Source organism: Mustela nigripes, chromosome 9, assembly GCF_022355385.1.
Source record: "Mustela nigripes isolate SB6536 chromosome 9, MUSNIG.SB6536, whole genome shotgun sequence".
NCBI classification, from domain to species: Eukaryota; Metazoa; Chordata; class Mammalia; order Carnivora; family Mustelidae; genus Mustela; species Mustela nigripes.
Window position 1 is genome coordinate 37650865 of NC_081565.1, and position 16965 is coordinate 37667829.

Sequence of the window (16965 nt, forward strand, 5' to 3'; positions counted from 1 at the left end):
TCCCTCTCTCTCTCTCTGCCTGCCTCTCCATCTACTTGTGATTTCTCTCTGTCAAATAAATAAATGGAATCTTTAAAATATATATATATAAATAAATAAATAAAAATAAAAATAGGGGCATCTGGGTGGCTCAGTGGGTTAAAGCCTCTGCCTTTGGCTTGGGTCATGATCCCAGGGTCCTGGGATTGAGTCCCACATCAGGCTCTCTGCTCAGCAGGGAGCCTGATTCCCACCCCACCTCTGCCTGCCTCTCTGCCTATTCCTGATCTCTGGCTGTCAAATAAATAAAATCCTAAAATAAAATATAAATAAAAATAGAGATATCAACAACCTTTCTGGCTCCTTAAAAGCTGCTTACATCTGACCCCTGCAAACCTGCAGAAGGTCTCATCAGCTTACAGGGGTAAGCACCAAAGATGCGACTTGACTTCTGCTCAAACACTGAGACATAGTCACCTAAAATAAATTAAGGACCCTTAAATCTATTCTGGTTGGGAGGGAACAAGTATTCAGGATTCTCAATTTTACAGACAAACAAAAAGGTTATTGTAATTAAATAAATAATGGAAGAACCCTATAGATCTGGGCGGTTTAATACAGAAGCCACTAGCCACATATGGCTACTTAAAGTATTTATTAAACACTTTTCAAGTGCTCAAGGGCCACACGTGGCTAAGAGCTACTGTACTGAACAGCATAAATACTGAACATCTTTATCATAGCAAAAAGTTCTGGTTAGATGGACAGTGCTGCAACAAATAGTGCTGAACATGCAGGGGGAGAAAAACCCAGCTCACCAGATATATATATGAAATTTGCAACTAAATCAAGAATGCTTATAAAATAGTATGAAAAACTGAGGAATAAAAGACCATTTCCCTTTTAGTTAAACCTGCTGGAGGAAAGGACGTCACACTTATAACTTACATCCGCTTTTGCTTTAAAACCCTCAAGGCTTTCTGTTTGACCATATTCTGGGGAGAAAAACAGATTTTAATTAAAAGAAGTAGAAAACACACATATAGAAAAGAAATATCCCATATCCTTGGACTTACATATCTACTTTCTTCTTCAAAGTTGTAGACAGAATAGCTCCTGGACTCTTCTTCACCTCCCAAGCACAATCTTTAAGCCTCAGCTTGTCTTTGTCTTTGGATCCTACATCTCAGGGTACCGAACTGCACTCCCTTTAGTGCATAGTTGCTCCATGGTGACCCCTAATACTGCCTATTTGTACACCCACTTGCCTAAGGGAGATTCTCAACTTGGACATCTTGCTATCCACTCAAACACAACATGCCCCAAATCCTCAACTTGCTCTCACCAATATTAACAATGGTCCCACCAATCTTTCCCTTTTCTAGATTAAGAAGCTTTATATCAACCTTGTATTTCCTCTGTCTCTTCATGTAGCATTCTTGTTACTGATTTTCAGAACTCAATTGCAAACTGATTTTCTTGTCATTTTCCTGACTGCCACCATGGTTTAGGCTTTCATCTCAAGTCTAGATGAGCTTTCCTGCCTCTGGTCACTCTTCATTCTATCCAACTAAGATGGCTGAAAAAGCCTCTTGTCACTTCCCTTCCTATACTGTTTTATAAATCATTATTTGTCTCCTCCAGTGAAGAAGGAAAAGCAGGTATTATTTCACAAATGATAATAATATCAAGCACTTATTATTTATGAATGTTTCTATGTACCAGACACAGTGCTAGGTGGGTCACATGATTTACCTCATTTAATCTTCACATTATAAAGTAGGTGTTATCCCAATTTTACAGATCGGGAAATTGAGGTTCAATGACACTAAGTAACCTAGCTCAAATAGTTAATAAGTTACAGAGATGGGGAAAAAAAAGAAAGTAGTTATGTATCCACAGTCCATGCACTTAAGTATGGTAATCTCTGTTCCTACCTAATACAAGAGGAAAATAAGGTATTAAGTGATTTATGATGGCTACAGCTAGTAGACAGTGATGATATTAATAAAACACTGATCTCCAGAAGCCTAGTTCAGCAATTTTCCCAGCACGCCATTCCTTAACCAGCCTATTATACCCACCTAACCCGAGCAGCCTGGCAAACACACTGTTCTGAGATTGCTACCTTCTCCAAAGAATGTATTCATTCCCTGTACATGCTTCTGGACCAACTGTTAGAAAATTCTCTCCACCAGACTAAACCCCAGTCTTCCTCTCATATCAAGATGCAAACCCTCCTCCTTGAAGGATACACCTTCACATGTTTTCTCCTTAGCAGACTACTAGTGGGCCTTACTTTCAGAGGTGCTCAAATTAGACTACTGCAGCAACTTCTGCAGCTGCCGCCTACCTTACCTTGGCAGGACCCTCTCTCATCTTCTTGATCTGATCCTTATACTTCACAAGCTCAGCATCCAGTCGAGAAATCTTCTTGTCAATGGATTCTGCCCTGCTGTCCACCTTGAGGAAACAGAAGTAGTTAGGACAATACACTTAGATGAGAAGGGGCAGGAGAGGAAAGAAGGATGGGAAGGTGGTTCCCAACCAGGGGGAGATTACTAGTCAGAAACACAGAGAGGCTTTATAAACTATACTCCACTCCTCAGATGCTCATATTCTAGGGCCCCTTTCAAGTGTGCTTGAGCAGAAAAGAATTCAGGAACCACTGGGCTGAGGTGCCATTCTTCTACAGTCAGAGACTAGTCAGGCTGGGGACTCAACCAGGTGTGTGAAATGGACTAGGGCTGTAAATCTACTGCTGTTCGCTTAAATAAAGAGTGGTGGCTTAATGTGAGGGGCCAGAGTCCTGAATTTCCTGTTATTGAGATCCAGGATTGGAGTACTTATACGTTGACCTAGGATATCAAGTTGAGGATCTGGGCGAGGGATGAAGGACAAAAGGGGGGAAAGGGTCGGGCTGAACGAAATGGAAACGATGTGGGCCTATGGCTGGTTGGGGCAGGAGGAAAAAGCGAGTAAACACGGCAGCGGGCCTCAGAGGGGTTTGGTTGCAAGCAGGGTTAGGGGGTTCCTGGTTTGTGGCGTCAGGAATGACCTGGGTAACAGGAACGAAGATAAGGTGGAGAGGCCCGAGGTGTCCGGAACCGAGAATGGAATGGACGAGTGGGAGCCTGGAACCAAGGGTGGGCGGGGTCGGGAGTGTCAGAGTCCCTGGGTCTAGTTATGGGTGGTCAAGTGCCCACCGTGCCAATGCAGTCAGTCAGGCTGGGCGGCGGAGCCTTGGGTTTCGCTTTTCCGAAGAATCGGTTCATCTTGGGCGGCCACGAAGAAAACCTAAACACTGAAGCAAACTAGAAACGGAAGCAGAGTCACCTCCGCCTCCTCCTTGACTTCCGGCCCCCCCTGCGCAAGCGCAATGTGCTTATTGGCGTTTCCCGACTCTTTTTCCGGGTTTTCAGCGCCGCCTTCCGGGGAAGCGGAGCTCAGGGAGGTTGGAGCTGGCAGACAGTCAGCAGGGGCGTGGCCTCGGTGAAGGGCGTGGGGCGGGGTTCCAGATGAGTGGGGCGGGGCCTCGGCTGAGTGGGTGGGGCCGGGGAGGCTTTGGCAGAATACAGCTGGGCCAGAGCCGAGCCTGCTCCGAGGGGCGGGGCCGATAGGCCGGGCGGCCGGGGCTGGCCGGGGCGGGCCGGGGCGGGCCGGGGCGGGCCGGGAGCCAGGCGGAGTTGCAACACGCCGAACTCAGCGCCCTCCGCTGGGTGGTCAACAAGCGCGGGTCTGGCGGAGCGCGGTGGCGCTCGGAGACCGCGAGGCGACCGGGGGCGGCTGGGTCCCCGGCGGCGCGGCCCCCGGCCGGGCCAGGAGCCGCGCCAGTCGGTGCCCCCGGCCGAGCGCGGTCCGCCTCGCTCTCAGCGAACATCCATCCGGAGTGCGGCCCGCGGACATGCCAGAACCACCAGGGGCGCCGCCGCCGGCGCTCGAAGGCCGCGGATGAAAAAAGTGCGGCCTCGCTCGGCCCGGAGCGAAGAGGTGCCCCGGAACGAAGAGGTGGACCGAAGTGAAGAGGTGGCCCAGAGCGAAGAAAAGGCCCGGAGCGAAGAGGCGACCCGGAGCGAAGAGGTGACCCAGAGCGAAGAGGTGACCCAGAGAGAGGAAATGGCGGCAGCCGGGCTCAGCGTGACCGTCACCCACAGTGAGCTCGGACGACCGGGTGGGCTCCGTGCCGGGTGGGCGCGATGCGAGTCTACCAGAGCCCGACGGGGGTCTGTGGGTTTGGCCACGTGTCCTCTAGAAAGATATGCTCTTGTGTTGGCCCTGGTGTTCGGAAGTGTGGGATCTTGTTTGTATTTGAGACCGGCTTTTGTGCGGGTCTTATATCAGCACACTTGTCCAGTGGCCACTGTATTTTGACTCAGGCCATTTGTTTTATCCTCTGTGTCCGTACTTCATGTCATCGTCTTGGTTGTATGCGTTAGTGTGTGCCTGAGCAGTTTTTGTGGATCTTTGTATCAGGATTGTATTTGGTCGTGTCATGTATGACTGCTCTGTGTCTGGACACCTATGTGTGTGCGGAGCCTAAACTCAAGTCCGTTGTTTGAGTGGGCTGTGGGTCCAAGCATACGCTCTGGGCACCCTCTGGGTCTGTCTAATGTTGGACTTGACATCGATCTAAACAAAGTCAGTTTTCTCAAGAGCTCTTCAGGACTAGCGGAGACCCGAGGGCCTCAGAATCTGAAGACCAGCATTCTAGATCCTTCAGTTTTGAGTAACCTTGGGATGTCTCCTTTCGAGGCTTCTAGTTTCTTCCCTGTGAAGTAGAGTTGGTAGCACCTGTCCCACTAACTGCATGTGACTCTTGTGCAGGCTCAAGGCTTGGCATAAGCTCTGGGCATGGGCTATCTCCTCACTGTCCACATACCTGGAAAAGAATTGACACTTCTGGTCCAAAAAAGTTTTTTTGCTGTTTGAGTTTACTCACTCGTTGTCTATTTACTGAGCACCAACCATGTATGTGCCCAGATGTGCCCAGTGGGAGAGACTTGGTTGGAGGAATCCCTTACTCATTACAGCAAAGGAGACAACATTACAGAGTACAAGGCAGTTAGGCCACAGGAAGCAGATGGCTTCTGATGAAAAACATGGCCTTAGGAATCAGATCTGAAGTCAGGTTTTTACTCCTCAGTTGAGTCTCCAGGGGCAGGTCTTAACGGATATATGGGGGTTCTGAGAATTAAGTTAGATAATGTTTGATATATATATAAAACATTATATATAAATATATTTATATAAATATTAAATATATAATATAATATTTATATTTATATAAATATTATATAATATATTATATATATATATAGTTAGATAATGTTTGAAATGAGCCTGTCAGTCCTTTATGCATGTTAAGTGCTTAAAATGCTAGCTGATATCACTAAATTGTTAGTTGTTATTATAGAGGAAACAAAAATTCTTGGACAGGTCACCAGATGAAGCTGGGAAGATTGGGGGTGGGGGGGTGGGTCAGGCTGTTTGGAGTAGGTGGCAAATGAACTGGGCCTTGAAGGCTGGGTAAATAAATATAATAGTGTCAGCCTGTAATGGTTTATGTGAAAGAATTTTCTTCATTGAACACTCTTCTCTCTCCCCAGGCAATGAGAAGCACGATCTTCATGTTACCCCGCAACAGGGCTGTAGTGAGCCAGTTGTCCAAGACCTGGCCCAGGTTGTTGAAGAGGCCACAGGAGTCCCACTGCCTTTTCAGAAACTTATATTTAAGGGTAGGCATTTCTCTTTCAGCTTTGAGTCCTTATGGCTAGAGGGCCTGTTTAAAACTATTTAACCTTCTATAATGATAACTCTTAGTTTTTAAACTGGGATAATTCTTTTTTTTTTTTTTTAAGATTTTTATTTATTTGTTTGACAGACAGAGATCACAAGTAGGCAGAGGGGCAGGCAGAAAAGGCGAGGGGAGCAGGTTCCTTGCTGAGCAGAGAGCCCAGTGTGGGGCTTGATCCCAGGACCCTGGGATCATGACCTGAGCCGAAGGCAGAGGCTTTAACCCAGGGTTAAACCCTTTAACCCAACTGAGCCACCCAGGCCCCCCCTAAACTGGGATAATTCTTACTTGCTTGTTTATCCATACATTCCTTCAACACATTTTATTGAGAACCTACTATGTACAGGACACTTTCAAACACTTGAACAGGTGTTAGAGTTGAAGTCCCGTGAGGATGGCAGAAATCTTACCATTTTGGGTAAAAGCACATGGGTAGTCTTCCCTGGTTAAGTTAGATCCTCTTCCCATCATATATGCATATGGCATTTTCTATCACACTTTTGCATAATTTGTATTGAAATTACTATTAAATAATTGTTTTCAGGGGCACCTGCGTGGTTCAGTGGGTTAAAGCCTCTGCCTTCAGCTCAGGTCATGATCCCAGGGTCCTGAGATCTAGCCCCGCATCGGGCTCTGCTTAGCAGAGAGCCTGCTTCCCTTCCTCTCTCTCTGCCTGCCTCTCTGCCTACTTGTGATCCCTGTCTGTCAAATAAATAAAATCTTTTAAAAAAATAATAATTGTTTTCATAGTTGCTGAACACATTATTTCTCTGTTAGAATAACTAACTCTTTAAGGGAAGATACTCCTGTGTCCAGTGCTCAGCATAGTGCTGACACAGAGAAGATGTTGAACAAACTTACCAGGGGTGGATGTGGCAAGCCCAGTGGATGATGCTGATTTCTACTAGGACCCACTCCCTTTCTATCTCCATTCTTTCTTCCCATTCCCCTGGGAACTCATTATGGTATCTGATGGGGCCAAATTTATCCCATTTGGTGCCAGTTATAAAGGATTTAGTGAAGGGGGTGGAGAGGCGTCTGGGTGGCTCAATCAGTTAAGCATCTACCTTCCACTTATATCATGGTCCCAGGGTCCTGGGATCGAGTGCGCATCTGGGCTCCCAGCTCAGAGGAAGCCTGCTGCTTCTTCCTCTCCCTCTGCCTTCTCTCTGCTCATGCTCTTTCTCTCTCTCAAATAAATAAAATCTTTTAAAAAAGAATTTAGAGATGGGAAGCATTTTTATTTATTTATATTTATAGTGCAACTCCTTGTGTTTTCTTTCTTTCTTTTTTAAGACTTTATTTATTTGACAGACAGAAGTCACAAGTAGGCAGAGAGGCAGGGGGAGAAAGCAGGCTCCCTGCTGAGCAGAGAGCGTGATGTGGTGCTTGATCCCAGGACCCTGGGATCATGACCTGAGCGGAAGGCAGAGGCTTTAACCCACTGAGCCACCCAGGCACCCCTTGTGCTTTCTTTTAAAAACTCTTTTATTATGGAATTATAAAAGACAGTAGAAACCATGTTTCAGAATAGAGGAAGGCACAAAGAAGAAAATGTTTTCCTGGATAAAAACCCTCATCACGGGGCACCTGGGTGGCTCAGTGGTTTGGGCTGCTGCCTTCGGCTCGGGTCATGATCTCAGGGTCCTGGGATCGAGCCCCGCATCGGGCTCTCTGCTCCGCGGGAAGCCTGCTTCCCTCTCTCTCTCTCTCTCTCTGCCTGCCTCTCTTCCTACTTGTGATCTCTGTCTGTCAAATAAATAAAATCTTTAAAAAAAAAAAAAAACCCTCATCACATTTCAGGATATTTCTGTTCATTTGTACAGGCATCCTGAGTGTGGGTTTGTGTGTGTGTGTGTAGTTGATAAACTGAGATTATATTGACTATACAATTTTTATAACATTTTTCTAATAAAACTGAGCCATCAACATTTATTATGGCATTGAAGTTTCCTGAAAAAATTAGCTTTAATGCCTACAAAGTCTTCTGTTGTACTGATGTATAGTTAATTAGCCCCTGTTCCTAAATGTTTGTCTCTTTCTAGTTTCTCACTATTATGATTAAGCTTGCATTGAAAATTATAACACTTACTATGCAGGCATGTATTCGGTTATTTGTTTAGGAGAAAATCTGAAGTGAAACTATTGGATCAAGATACCTGTGGAAAAGATTATACCAATTTATCCTCTTCTCATTAGTGAACACACTTGTCTATTTCCTGTAACCTTGGTGGAATCTATTTTCAGTGTTGTACAGTTGTTACCACTTGGCATATCTTCTCTTTTCAGGAAAATCTCTGAAGGAGATGGAGAAGCCACTGTCAGCACTCGGAATACAAAATGGTTGCCGAGTCATGTTGATTGGGAAGAAGGTAAATTGTTTTTTCTACCAGAATACTCCAGAACCAAATGACTAAGGTCTTCTTCTTCTTCTTCTTTTATTTTTTTTTTAAAGATTTTATTTATTTATTTATTTATTTATTTATTTATTTATTTATTTGTCAGAGAGAGCCCGCTAGCACAGGCAGACAGAGTGGCAGGCTGAGGCAGAGGGAGAAGCAGGCTCCCTGCCGAGCAAGGAGCCAAATGTGGGACTCCATCCCAGGATGCTGGGATCATGACCTGAGCCTAAGGCAGCCACCCAACCAACTGAGCCACCCAGGCGTCCCTGACTAAGGTCTTCTATGCATATTTCTATTTAGAAGGCCTAATTGGGGACCCACATTCTACATTAGTGAAATAGCTCTCTCTAAACAGATGTAGTTCCATTTATTTGATGTGGCCAGGTTTGTTATTCTCATGCCCTCTGGCTCCTGTTGGTTATGGCTTTTGCTCTGGGAATCATGAACAGTTATGCCACGTCAGTAACATAGCTCTTATGTTGGTGGTGGATCTCAATCTGGTTAAAATGGTGCCTGAGTCAGGTCTTACATGGAGGGGATTTGCAAGAGAAACTTCTATTGAAATAAATCCTCTGCAAATTTCATGAATCTCTCTCCCTTTAAACACCCTTTCCACTAAAATCTTCCACAAGGGAACACCCTCTTTGACTAGAAAGAAAAGTTCAGACTAAAGAACCAAGGGAGGAAGAGGTGCCTGGGTGGCACAGTCAGTAAAGTGTCTGCCATCATCTTGTCATGATCTAGGGTCCTGGGATTGAGCCCTACATTGGACTGCCTGTTCTGCAGGGAGCCTGCTTCTCCCACTCCCTCTGCCTGCTGCTCTTTCTGTCTGTGTTTGCTCCTCTGTCAAATACAAAATACAACACAAAATCTTTAAGAGAAGAAAAAAGAGCCAAGGGAGGAAACCAGTCAGTTGGTGAGGACAGTAGCCCCTGGGGTGATGAGAGAGGGTTATGGCCAGCTCTGCATTGTGACACATTGAAACTGCTGGTCATAGGAAGTTTCCTTACTTTGAGTAGGTGGCTGATTCAGCGTGGAGAGGGGACATAGATTAGCAACGTGAAGGCAAAGAAAATCTAGTCCAGCCACAGAACAGCCAGGAGTCTGGCACTCAGGATTTGACCACAAAGAAGAATGTGAACAGTTTGGGGTAGTGTGAACCAGGAAGCTGCTGGCCCTGACTACCTTTTGTTTAGATGAGAGAAGGGGAAGTGTTCTAGATTTCTTGCTCAAGGGTCAGGGAAAATAGTTCTGGGTAATGGGCAGAACCTAAGGGTTGAGTCCAGAGAAATTATAGAACCCCTAATTGGAGTTGCCCTGGGGTATGTGAAGCCAAGTCTGATTCAGATCTCAGTTTCACCTCTTTTGGGATGTGTGACCTTACCTTACTTTATATTAAAGCTCAGTTTCATCATCTAAAGCCCTATCTTCCTCACTAGCTTATAGTAAGGCTTAAAACAATAGTACAGATAAAGTGTTTAGTATAGTGGAGGGAATGCCCAACGAAGGTATTCATCATTATCATTGTCTTATTAAATGGGAGAGCTCACGGGCTCCTGGGTGGCTCAGTGGGTTAAGCCGCTGCCTTCGGCTCAGGTCATGATCTCAGGGTCCTGGGATCAAGTCCCACATCGGGCTCTCTGCTCAGCAGGGAGCCTGCTTCCTCCTCTCTCTCTCTCTGCCTGCGTCTCTGCCTACTTGTGATCTCTCTCTGTCAAATAAATAAATAAAAATCATTAAAACAAACAAACAAATAAATAAATAAATGGGAGAGCTCAGCTGGTGGGTGACACTAAGGAATTCATTTAAAGGAATGGTAGGATTCCACCTGTCTCACGGTTCTGGACTCCTCACAGGTGTTCACTGTTATCTGTTCCTGTGGAGGCTTCAGTCTGGCCTCAGCTGCCCCAGCCACAGGTTGACTGACTCTGGCACTTGGTTTGGCTCCTTTCTCTCAACCCAAGCTGTCTGGGTCCTTGCAGAATGTTTACTTAGTGTTTTCACTCTAGACTAGAGTGTTTGTAGGTAGGAAACCTCCATGTGTAAACCCTCCAGCTTGCTTTCCAAGGAGCAGCAGAGTTAAGGTTATTTTTTTCTAGGTGAGTGGTTTAGCCCAGTTATGGTCAGATTTATTTTTTCCTTTCCAGTTAGAAGCCACTATTCTTGACTTCATTTTATTCTTTAACATTTTAGAACAGTCCAGAGGAAGAGGCTGAACTAAAGAAGTTGAAAGGTTTGGAGAAGTCTGTGGAGAAGATAGCTGACCAACTGCAAGAGTTGAACAAAGAGCTTACTGGAATCCAACAGGTCACTGTCTGGGGAGATACAAATGTGTGGTTGTGAGGGCAGGCTTTCTAGTTTCCCTGGGCTCAGATCCTGGCTTTACCCTTTCTACTACTGTGGGCAAATTTGCCAGGTCTCAAGTTCCTTAAAAGGGAAAAATGATGGTACCTCCTCTCAGGGTCGGTGTGAGGATTAAATGATGCAGCTCAAGGGGCACCTGGCTGGCTCAGTTGGTAGAACATGTGACTCTTGATCTTAGGGTCGTGAGTTCAAGCCCCACTTTGGGCATAGAGCTTATTTAAAAAAACAAAAAAACTGTAGTTTGAGTCTGATGCATACTAAGTGCTTTAGAAGTGTTCTTGTCATTGCTGTTTTCAAACCCCAGCCAGCATCCATTTGTGCTCCTAGGAGAGCACCTGCCATTCCAGGGTCACATACTGTCTGAAACAGAACAGGTAGCTTTTCTCAGGCCCAGCTGTTAGAATGTGTTTAGCAAGACAAAGAACATTTAAGGTCCAAGTTGAGTTTGATCTTAGCAGGGAAGGCGGGGGGGTCATCCTGTTCAATTCCTTGTATTAGAGAAGGGGTACTAAAACTAAGGGGTGCCTGGATAGCTCAGTCAGTTGAGTGGCTGCCTTCTGCTCAGGTCATGATCCCGGAGTCCTGGGATCGAGCCCCACATTGGGTTCCTTGCTCGTGGAAAGCCTGCTTCTCCTTCTCCGTGCCTGCTGTTCCTCCTGCTTGTGCTCTCTGTCAAATAGGTAGATGAAATCTTTTTTTTTTTTCTTTTAAGGATTTTATTTATTTATTTGACAGAGACACAGCCAGAGAAGGCTGTGGGAGAGGGAGAAGCAGAGGGAGTGGGAGAGGGAGAAGCAGGCTTCCTGCCAAGCAGAGAGCCGGATATGGGGCTCGATCCCAGCACCCTGGGATCATGACCTGGGTTGAAGGCAGAGGCTTAACAAGTGAGCCACCCAGGCCCCCCAGTAGATGAAATCTTAAAAAAAACAACACCACCAAAAAACTAAGTAAGGATTGTGAACTGGCCCCAAACCAAGTATTTTTTTCTCCTCTCACTTTATAATGTTAATAGATGTAGGTTTCTGTTTTAATTACAAAAGTAATACATGGCGGTTGTATAACTTTTAGGTAAACATATGGGCACTAATACCTATAAGGTCCTGACTCAAAAGATAACCAGTACTGAAGACTGGAATATGTTTTTGCATCTTAAAAAATTTGATACAGTGTTATGTATACTTTGTAAATTGTTCTTTTATTGGATAAAAAAATTGAGCATTTTCTTGTCATTGAAAATTATCATTCTTGGGGTGCCTGGGTGGCTCAGTCGGTTGAGCATCTGCCTTCGGCTCAGCTCATGATCCAGGGGTCCTGCATCAGCCTTCCTGCTCAGTGAGGTGTCTGCTTCTCCTTCTGCCCACCCCCCTGCTTATGCTTGCTTGCTCTCGCTCTCTCTCTCTCTTTCAAATAAATAAAATCTTTTTTAAAAAATTGTACTCTCTGAAACTTGGATAGTAATGTTAATGTATCATGGTTTACCTAACCAGTTCTCTATTGTTTATCACCGAATGTTATTTTACCATTATGCATTAATGCTTATCTGAACATCCTTGAACATAAATCTTTTTTGACCATTTCTGATTATTTTGGGGGGGGTAGAATAAATTCTTTGACTTGGAATTGCTGGCTAATGTTTAAAGCTTTTACTACATGTGGTCAAATCTATATCTTTGATAAACATCCTCAGAGATCCTGGCTGTCTACCCATTGTCACCACCTAACTGTTCACTAGGCCAAGCAATGTGAATAAATGGGAAGATAGTTTAATAAAAACAGTGTAAATGCTGCCAGTTGTTACCACATGTCCGTGTCAGGAATTACATTAAGAGTCTGCTTATGTTTGTCTTTATCCTCATAGTAATCCTCTGGGGTGTGTGTATCATAATCTTCATTTTAAAAATAAGGACATTAAGGCTCAGATGGGTTAAGCAACTTGCTAACGGTCACAAGCCAGTAAATGGCAGTTAGAATTCAAGACTGGGCCTGTCAGACTCTACACCCTGCATTCTTAATGTCTGCCTCTTAGGTGTGGGTATACTTTGGTGACTGGAGCTTCACCAGAGCCAGGCGTCAGGAAGCATTAGCAGCCCCAGTGGGCCGCGGGAGCTAGAGTGGCCTGCAGCCTATTGTGGTGCATGGGGTGGCTCTGTTTTCTCCAAAAGATGAAGTTGCAAGTCTGAGGTCTGGCCCAAACTATTGGGGGAATGTGGGTGGCTGCTTCATCAGTGCCTCAGCCTGGAGTTTTCTGTCAGCCTCAGGAAACCCTTGCAATAATGCATTATTCCTGCACAGGGTTTCCTGGCCAAGGATTTGCAAGCTGAAGCCCTCTGCAAACTTGATAGGAGAGTAAAAGCCACTATCGAGCAATTTATGAAAATCTTGGAAGAGATTGACACACTGGTAAGTACATATTCAACCAGGAACTAGTTTGCTTTGACTGTGTTTCAGTCAGTTTCACTCTTTCATTAATGCACTCTTATTTTCTGAGCGTACTGGGCGCCTGCTGTGTGACAGACACTGCCCAGCCCTTGCTGGGTACACAGAAAGACAAGATCGTTCCTGATTTTTAGGCACTCATATCCCACCAATGTAGGGCTTTTGTCATTTTTATTTATGTGTGCTAAAAGCATCTAATCCTCACAAAGTTGGGACCCAAATGGATGGTGATTTTCTAGGGCTTCATGCTACTCATGTGACCGGTACCCCACTGGGCTCATTACCTGAACAGAAGTGAGTCAGACCCGCTCTTGTGAGACTGTTGAGAGTCATCGACTCACATGTTCCCTGTTATAGAATGGCAGTAATGATATTTCTAGCCCGCTGCCTCATTTTTTAAAAAAAATTTTATTTATTTTTGAGAGAGAGGGAGCACAAATAGGAGTGGGTGGCAGAGGGAGAAGAAGACTCCCCACTGAGTAGGGAGCTCTATGTGCGACTCAATCCCAGGACACTGGGATCATGACCTGAGCTGAAACCACCTGAACCACCCAAGTGCCCTGATGCCTCATTTTTGAGGGTGAATTACTCTGCCTGGGATTCTGAGGGAGTGCGGGCGATTATAAAGAAGATCAGGGAGCTCATGACGTGGCCAGGACATAGTACCTGTACATAGGGAAAGGACATAGTCCATGTTATACATCAGTTTCCATGGCCCAGACCCTGAGAACAAAGGATAGGGGTAAGAGCCATGGTAACGGCCACATAGGATACAGATCAAGGAAAATCATTCCTGAACATGCACATCTCATTCATTTTGGTGGACTGTGGGTATTCTGTCGTGTTGTTATGTCACTTTCATTGAGATGATTTATGTGTCAACTTATTCTTCCACAGATTCTGCCGGAAAATTTCAAAGACAGTAGACTGAAAAGGAAGGGTTTGGTGAAAAGGGTTCAGGTGAGTTGTGTGGTGAAGCATTACAAAGTTTAATGTCTTGGTGTGTGTGTTTATCTATTCAGAGAAGGATACGGTAAAGGTGTGCTATGTGGTATGGACTTTCTTTTGATTGTGATTTTGTGAGCCCAGAACATAAGAGAAGAGCTCCTTTCATGTCCCTGTAATTACATTTGGATATAAACTCACTGGGGAGGAAGATCAGTGGAGAACAGTTATGATGCCACATTACATAATTCCAGGAGGCACTAATGTGAATACTGTTCCCTGAAACTGTGTAGTATAGTGGCAAGGCTTCCTGTCCTCACCACCCTTCTGGTGGGTTGTTGTCAGAAGCCCTGCTCCTATGCTGTGCTCTGCCTCCCCCGCCTTACCTGGGAGCTCAGGCTAGCTCCATCCCTCCCCGCGGGTTCCCCATAATGGTTGAGCAAAGAGCCTCCCATGGGCAGGGAGAGGTTAGCCCCAGGTGGTCCCTCACTGTTCTGCACTCGTGTTTTAGGCATTCCTAGCTGAGTGTGACACAGTGGAACAGAACATCTGCCAGGAGACAGAGCGGCTACAGTCCATGAACTTGGCCCTGGCCAAGTGAGGTGAGGCGAAATGAGGCGGGGCTGCCTGAAGAAATTGCCACCAGCTCTGCCCTCTCTGGGACAGAAGTGACCTGATTTCTCCAGGGCTGCTGGGGACAGTTGGCCGCTTTGCAGTTTTCCTGCACCTACCATGTTCCCGATGAACAAGTATTCTCTACAGTCTGCAGTGGAGCTCCTGTCTTGTTTTCTCATTCTCTCTCCATGTGGCTGTGCCGTCCAGCAGCCCACCTTGTCTGGGGGAACCTCTCCTGCCCATCTTGCCAATTCTTTCAACCTTGGGGTGCTTTCCTTGGGCTGGGGAGACCTCTCATTTGTGTTGGAGTAATTCCTGTAGGCCACCCCTGTCTTCAGATTCATGAGGCCTTTTTGCCCTTATGATTCCGTAGCCTGTTGATGTAACCCAGAATCACCAGGAGGTTACATCTAGGGAGTGGCTCAGAATAGGTAATTTGGCTCACAGGGTGGTCCAGGTATCCCTCATTGTAACCAAATTCTAGAACAGGTGGCTGGGTTGTTGGTTCATAGACCTTGACCTCACTTCCCAGTGACCCTGCCCAGCCACAGGCCACGAGACCTCAGGCCCATTCCTGGGGTTGGGCTTGTATCGATGTGTGGACTTCCTTGTGCTTAAGTAAATCTTTAGAAGGTTAGAACCTAGTAATGACCAAAGCTCTGCTTAAAACCAGGTCACAAGTACAGAGTGGGGGGGACAGAGAAAGGAACCACAGTGAGGCAGGTGGTGAAGGCAACCATAAATTTCTAAGGCGTACCTCAAAGGCATTTCTGTTCACTGTACCCTTCTGAGGTCATTGTTTCCTTTAAGGCTGTTACTGTTTGTTTTGTGGCCCCCTCCACTCTTACAACATTGTTTTTAAAAAGCAGTTTATGTATCATCAGCAAACAAAAGAATGTTTAAACCTTTTTTGATTAAATAGGAGAAGCAAAAGCCTTCTGTGGTTCCAGCTGTAATTTGTGTTGAATAAGTCAAGAGTTGCCCTGTATGCTACAACTCTTAACCAAGTCAGCTTCTGTCACCCTATTTTTTCCACACAGTGTCCCGGAGACAGGCTTCCAATAGGCCACTCTGAGGCCAACCTTATTTGGCGGAGAGGAGTCACTGAAGCCCCAGGAATTTAGGCCTGTGCGGGTGGGACCTAGGACAGGGGTGGCTAAGTGGATGAGGTTCAGCCTAGCCTAGCCCACCTCCCACTTTAATCAGCAGTTCAGTATTTATCTGATAGCTTTTATAGGCTAGCTATGTGGTGCTGGACCAAGGCATATAATGAGAGGTCCCTGTGTGTGAGGTGCTGTTCTGAATTCTTCAGGTATATTAGTCATTTAATGCTCATACATTCTAGGAGGCAGACAGATACTGTCCCCACGTTAGAGGTGAGGAAGCAGAGAGCTTAGGTAATTTCTCAAGGTCATAAGTGGCAAAGCCAGGATATAAAGCTGGTAGTTTGACTCTTCACTGTACTTGCTCCCCATAGCATGGGCCTGCTGGCTCTTATCTCTCTCCCTCTTCCTCCCTCTCCCTTGTTGGTCTCCACTTCCCCTCTGGCCTTCCAAAGAGCAGCTTCCCTACAGAGCAGCCAGAGTGGCCATAAAGTGCCAATCTTAGCATGTCAGGCCCCTGAGGATAAAGGCCAGAGTCCTTACCCTATGTGCTCTCCCTTTTATCCCCAGACACTGGCCTGTTTGCTCTCTGCTGGTAGGCACGCTGGTCTTCCAGATGCTTTGTGCCTTCTCCTGCCTTGGGGTCTCTGCATATGCTGTTCCTCTGTTTGGACAGCTCCTCACCATCTCTCTCCACCCCCACCTCGCCAACCCTTTTCCTAAGTATCTCCTGTTCATCCCTTGAGCTTAACTCAAATGTCTCTTCCATGGAGAATCCTCATCTGTTGTCAGGGAACATCTTAAACCCCCAGGTGATATCCTTTCGCAATTTGCCGTTGCTTTCCTTTATGATAAGTAGCATGATAAACCATGATGTATTTGTGGTATTATTTGATTAATATTTACCTCTAACCCTAGACTCTAAGTTTCTTGGGTTAAGGGGCTTCTTTGTCTTGTTAACAGCATATTTCAGGCACATTGACTATTTTATAATAGGTGCTCAATAAATATTTGGAGAATGAATGAATGTCAGACGCACACATCTACAATGATATTCCCACAGCTGCACTGCGTCAGCGCTGGAATTTACTGCATCAACAGCCATTGTTTGATTAAAGGGTGGAGAAGAGAGGCCCTGCGCCACTGGGGACTGGGCACATGTGCAGGGTGGTGACTGGGGCCTGTGCACAAGCCCCCCCACGCCCCTTCCCCAGATCTGTACATCCACAGGGTGTCTCTGCCAGTGAACAGGGAAAGAACACTCCCCGGCTGCCCACTTTTCCTGGCACATGGCCAGTCTTACTATATATAAGGGGAACCAATGGGG

The 16965-nt window shown here is 45.8% G+C and overlaps 2 protein-coding genes across 2 annotated transcripts in view; one reads left to right on the forward strand and one right to left on the reverse strand.

The window, feature by feature from the left end:
• CHMP5 (charged multivesicular body protein 5) overlaps window positions 1-3336 on the reverse strand; it is a 14409-nt gene extending 11073 nt beyond the window's left edge. Inside the window, exons 1-3 of the mRNA XM_059411503.1 lie at window positions 3186-3336; window positions 2338-2442; window positions 928-974 (exon numbers count right to left, since the gene is read on the reverse strand). Coding sequence (XP_059267486.1) covers window positions 928-974; window positions 2338-2442; window positions 3186-3254 — 221 coding nt within the window. The 5' untranslated portion in view covers window positions 3255-3336. The remainder of the gene's footprint in view (window positions 1-927; window positions 975-2337; window positions 2443-3185) is intronic.
• Window positions 3337-3358: 22 nt separating this feature from the next.
• BAG1 (BAG cochaperone 1) lies at window positions 3359-16661 on the forward strand. Its single transcript, XM_059410125.1, has 8 exons — window positions 3359-3450; window positions 3600-4132; window positions 5586-5714; window positions 8063-8145; window positions 10369-10482; window positions 12832-12939; window positions 13873-13935; window positions 14432-16661. The coding sequence occupies exons 1-8, from the start codon at window positions 3359-3361 to the stop codon at window positions 14519-14521; spliced, it is 1212 nt and encodes a 403-aa protein (XP_059266108.1). The 3' UTR covers window positions 14522-16661.
• The last annotated feature ends 304 nt before the right edge of the window (window positions 16662-16965 follow it).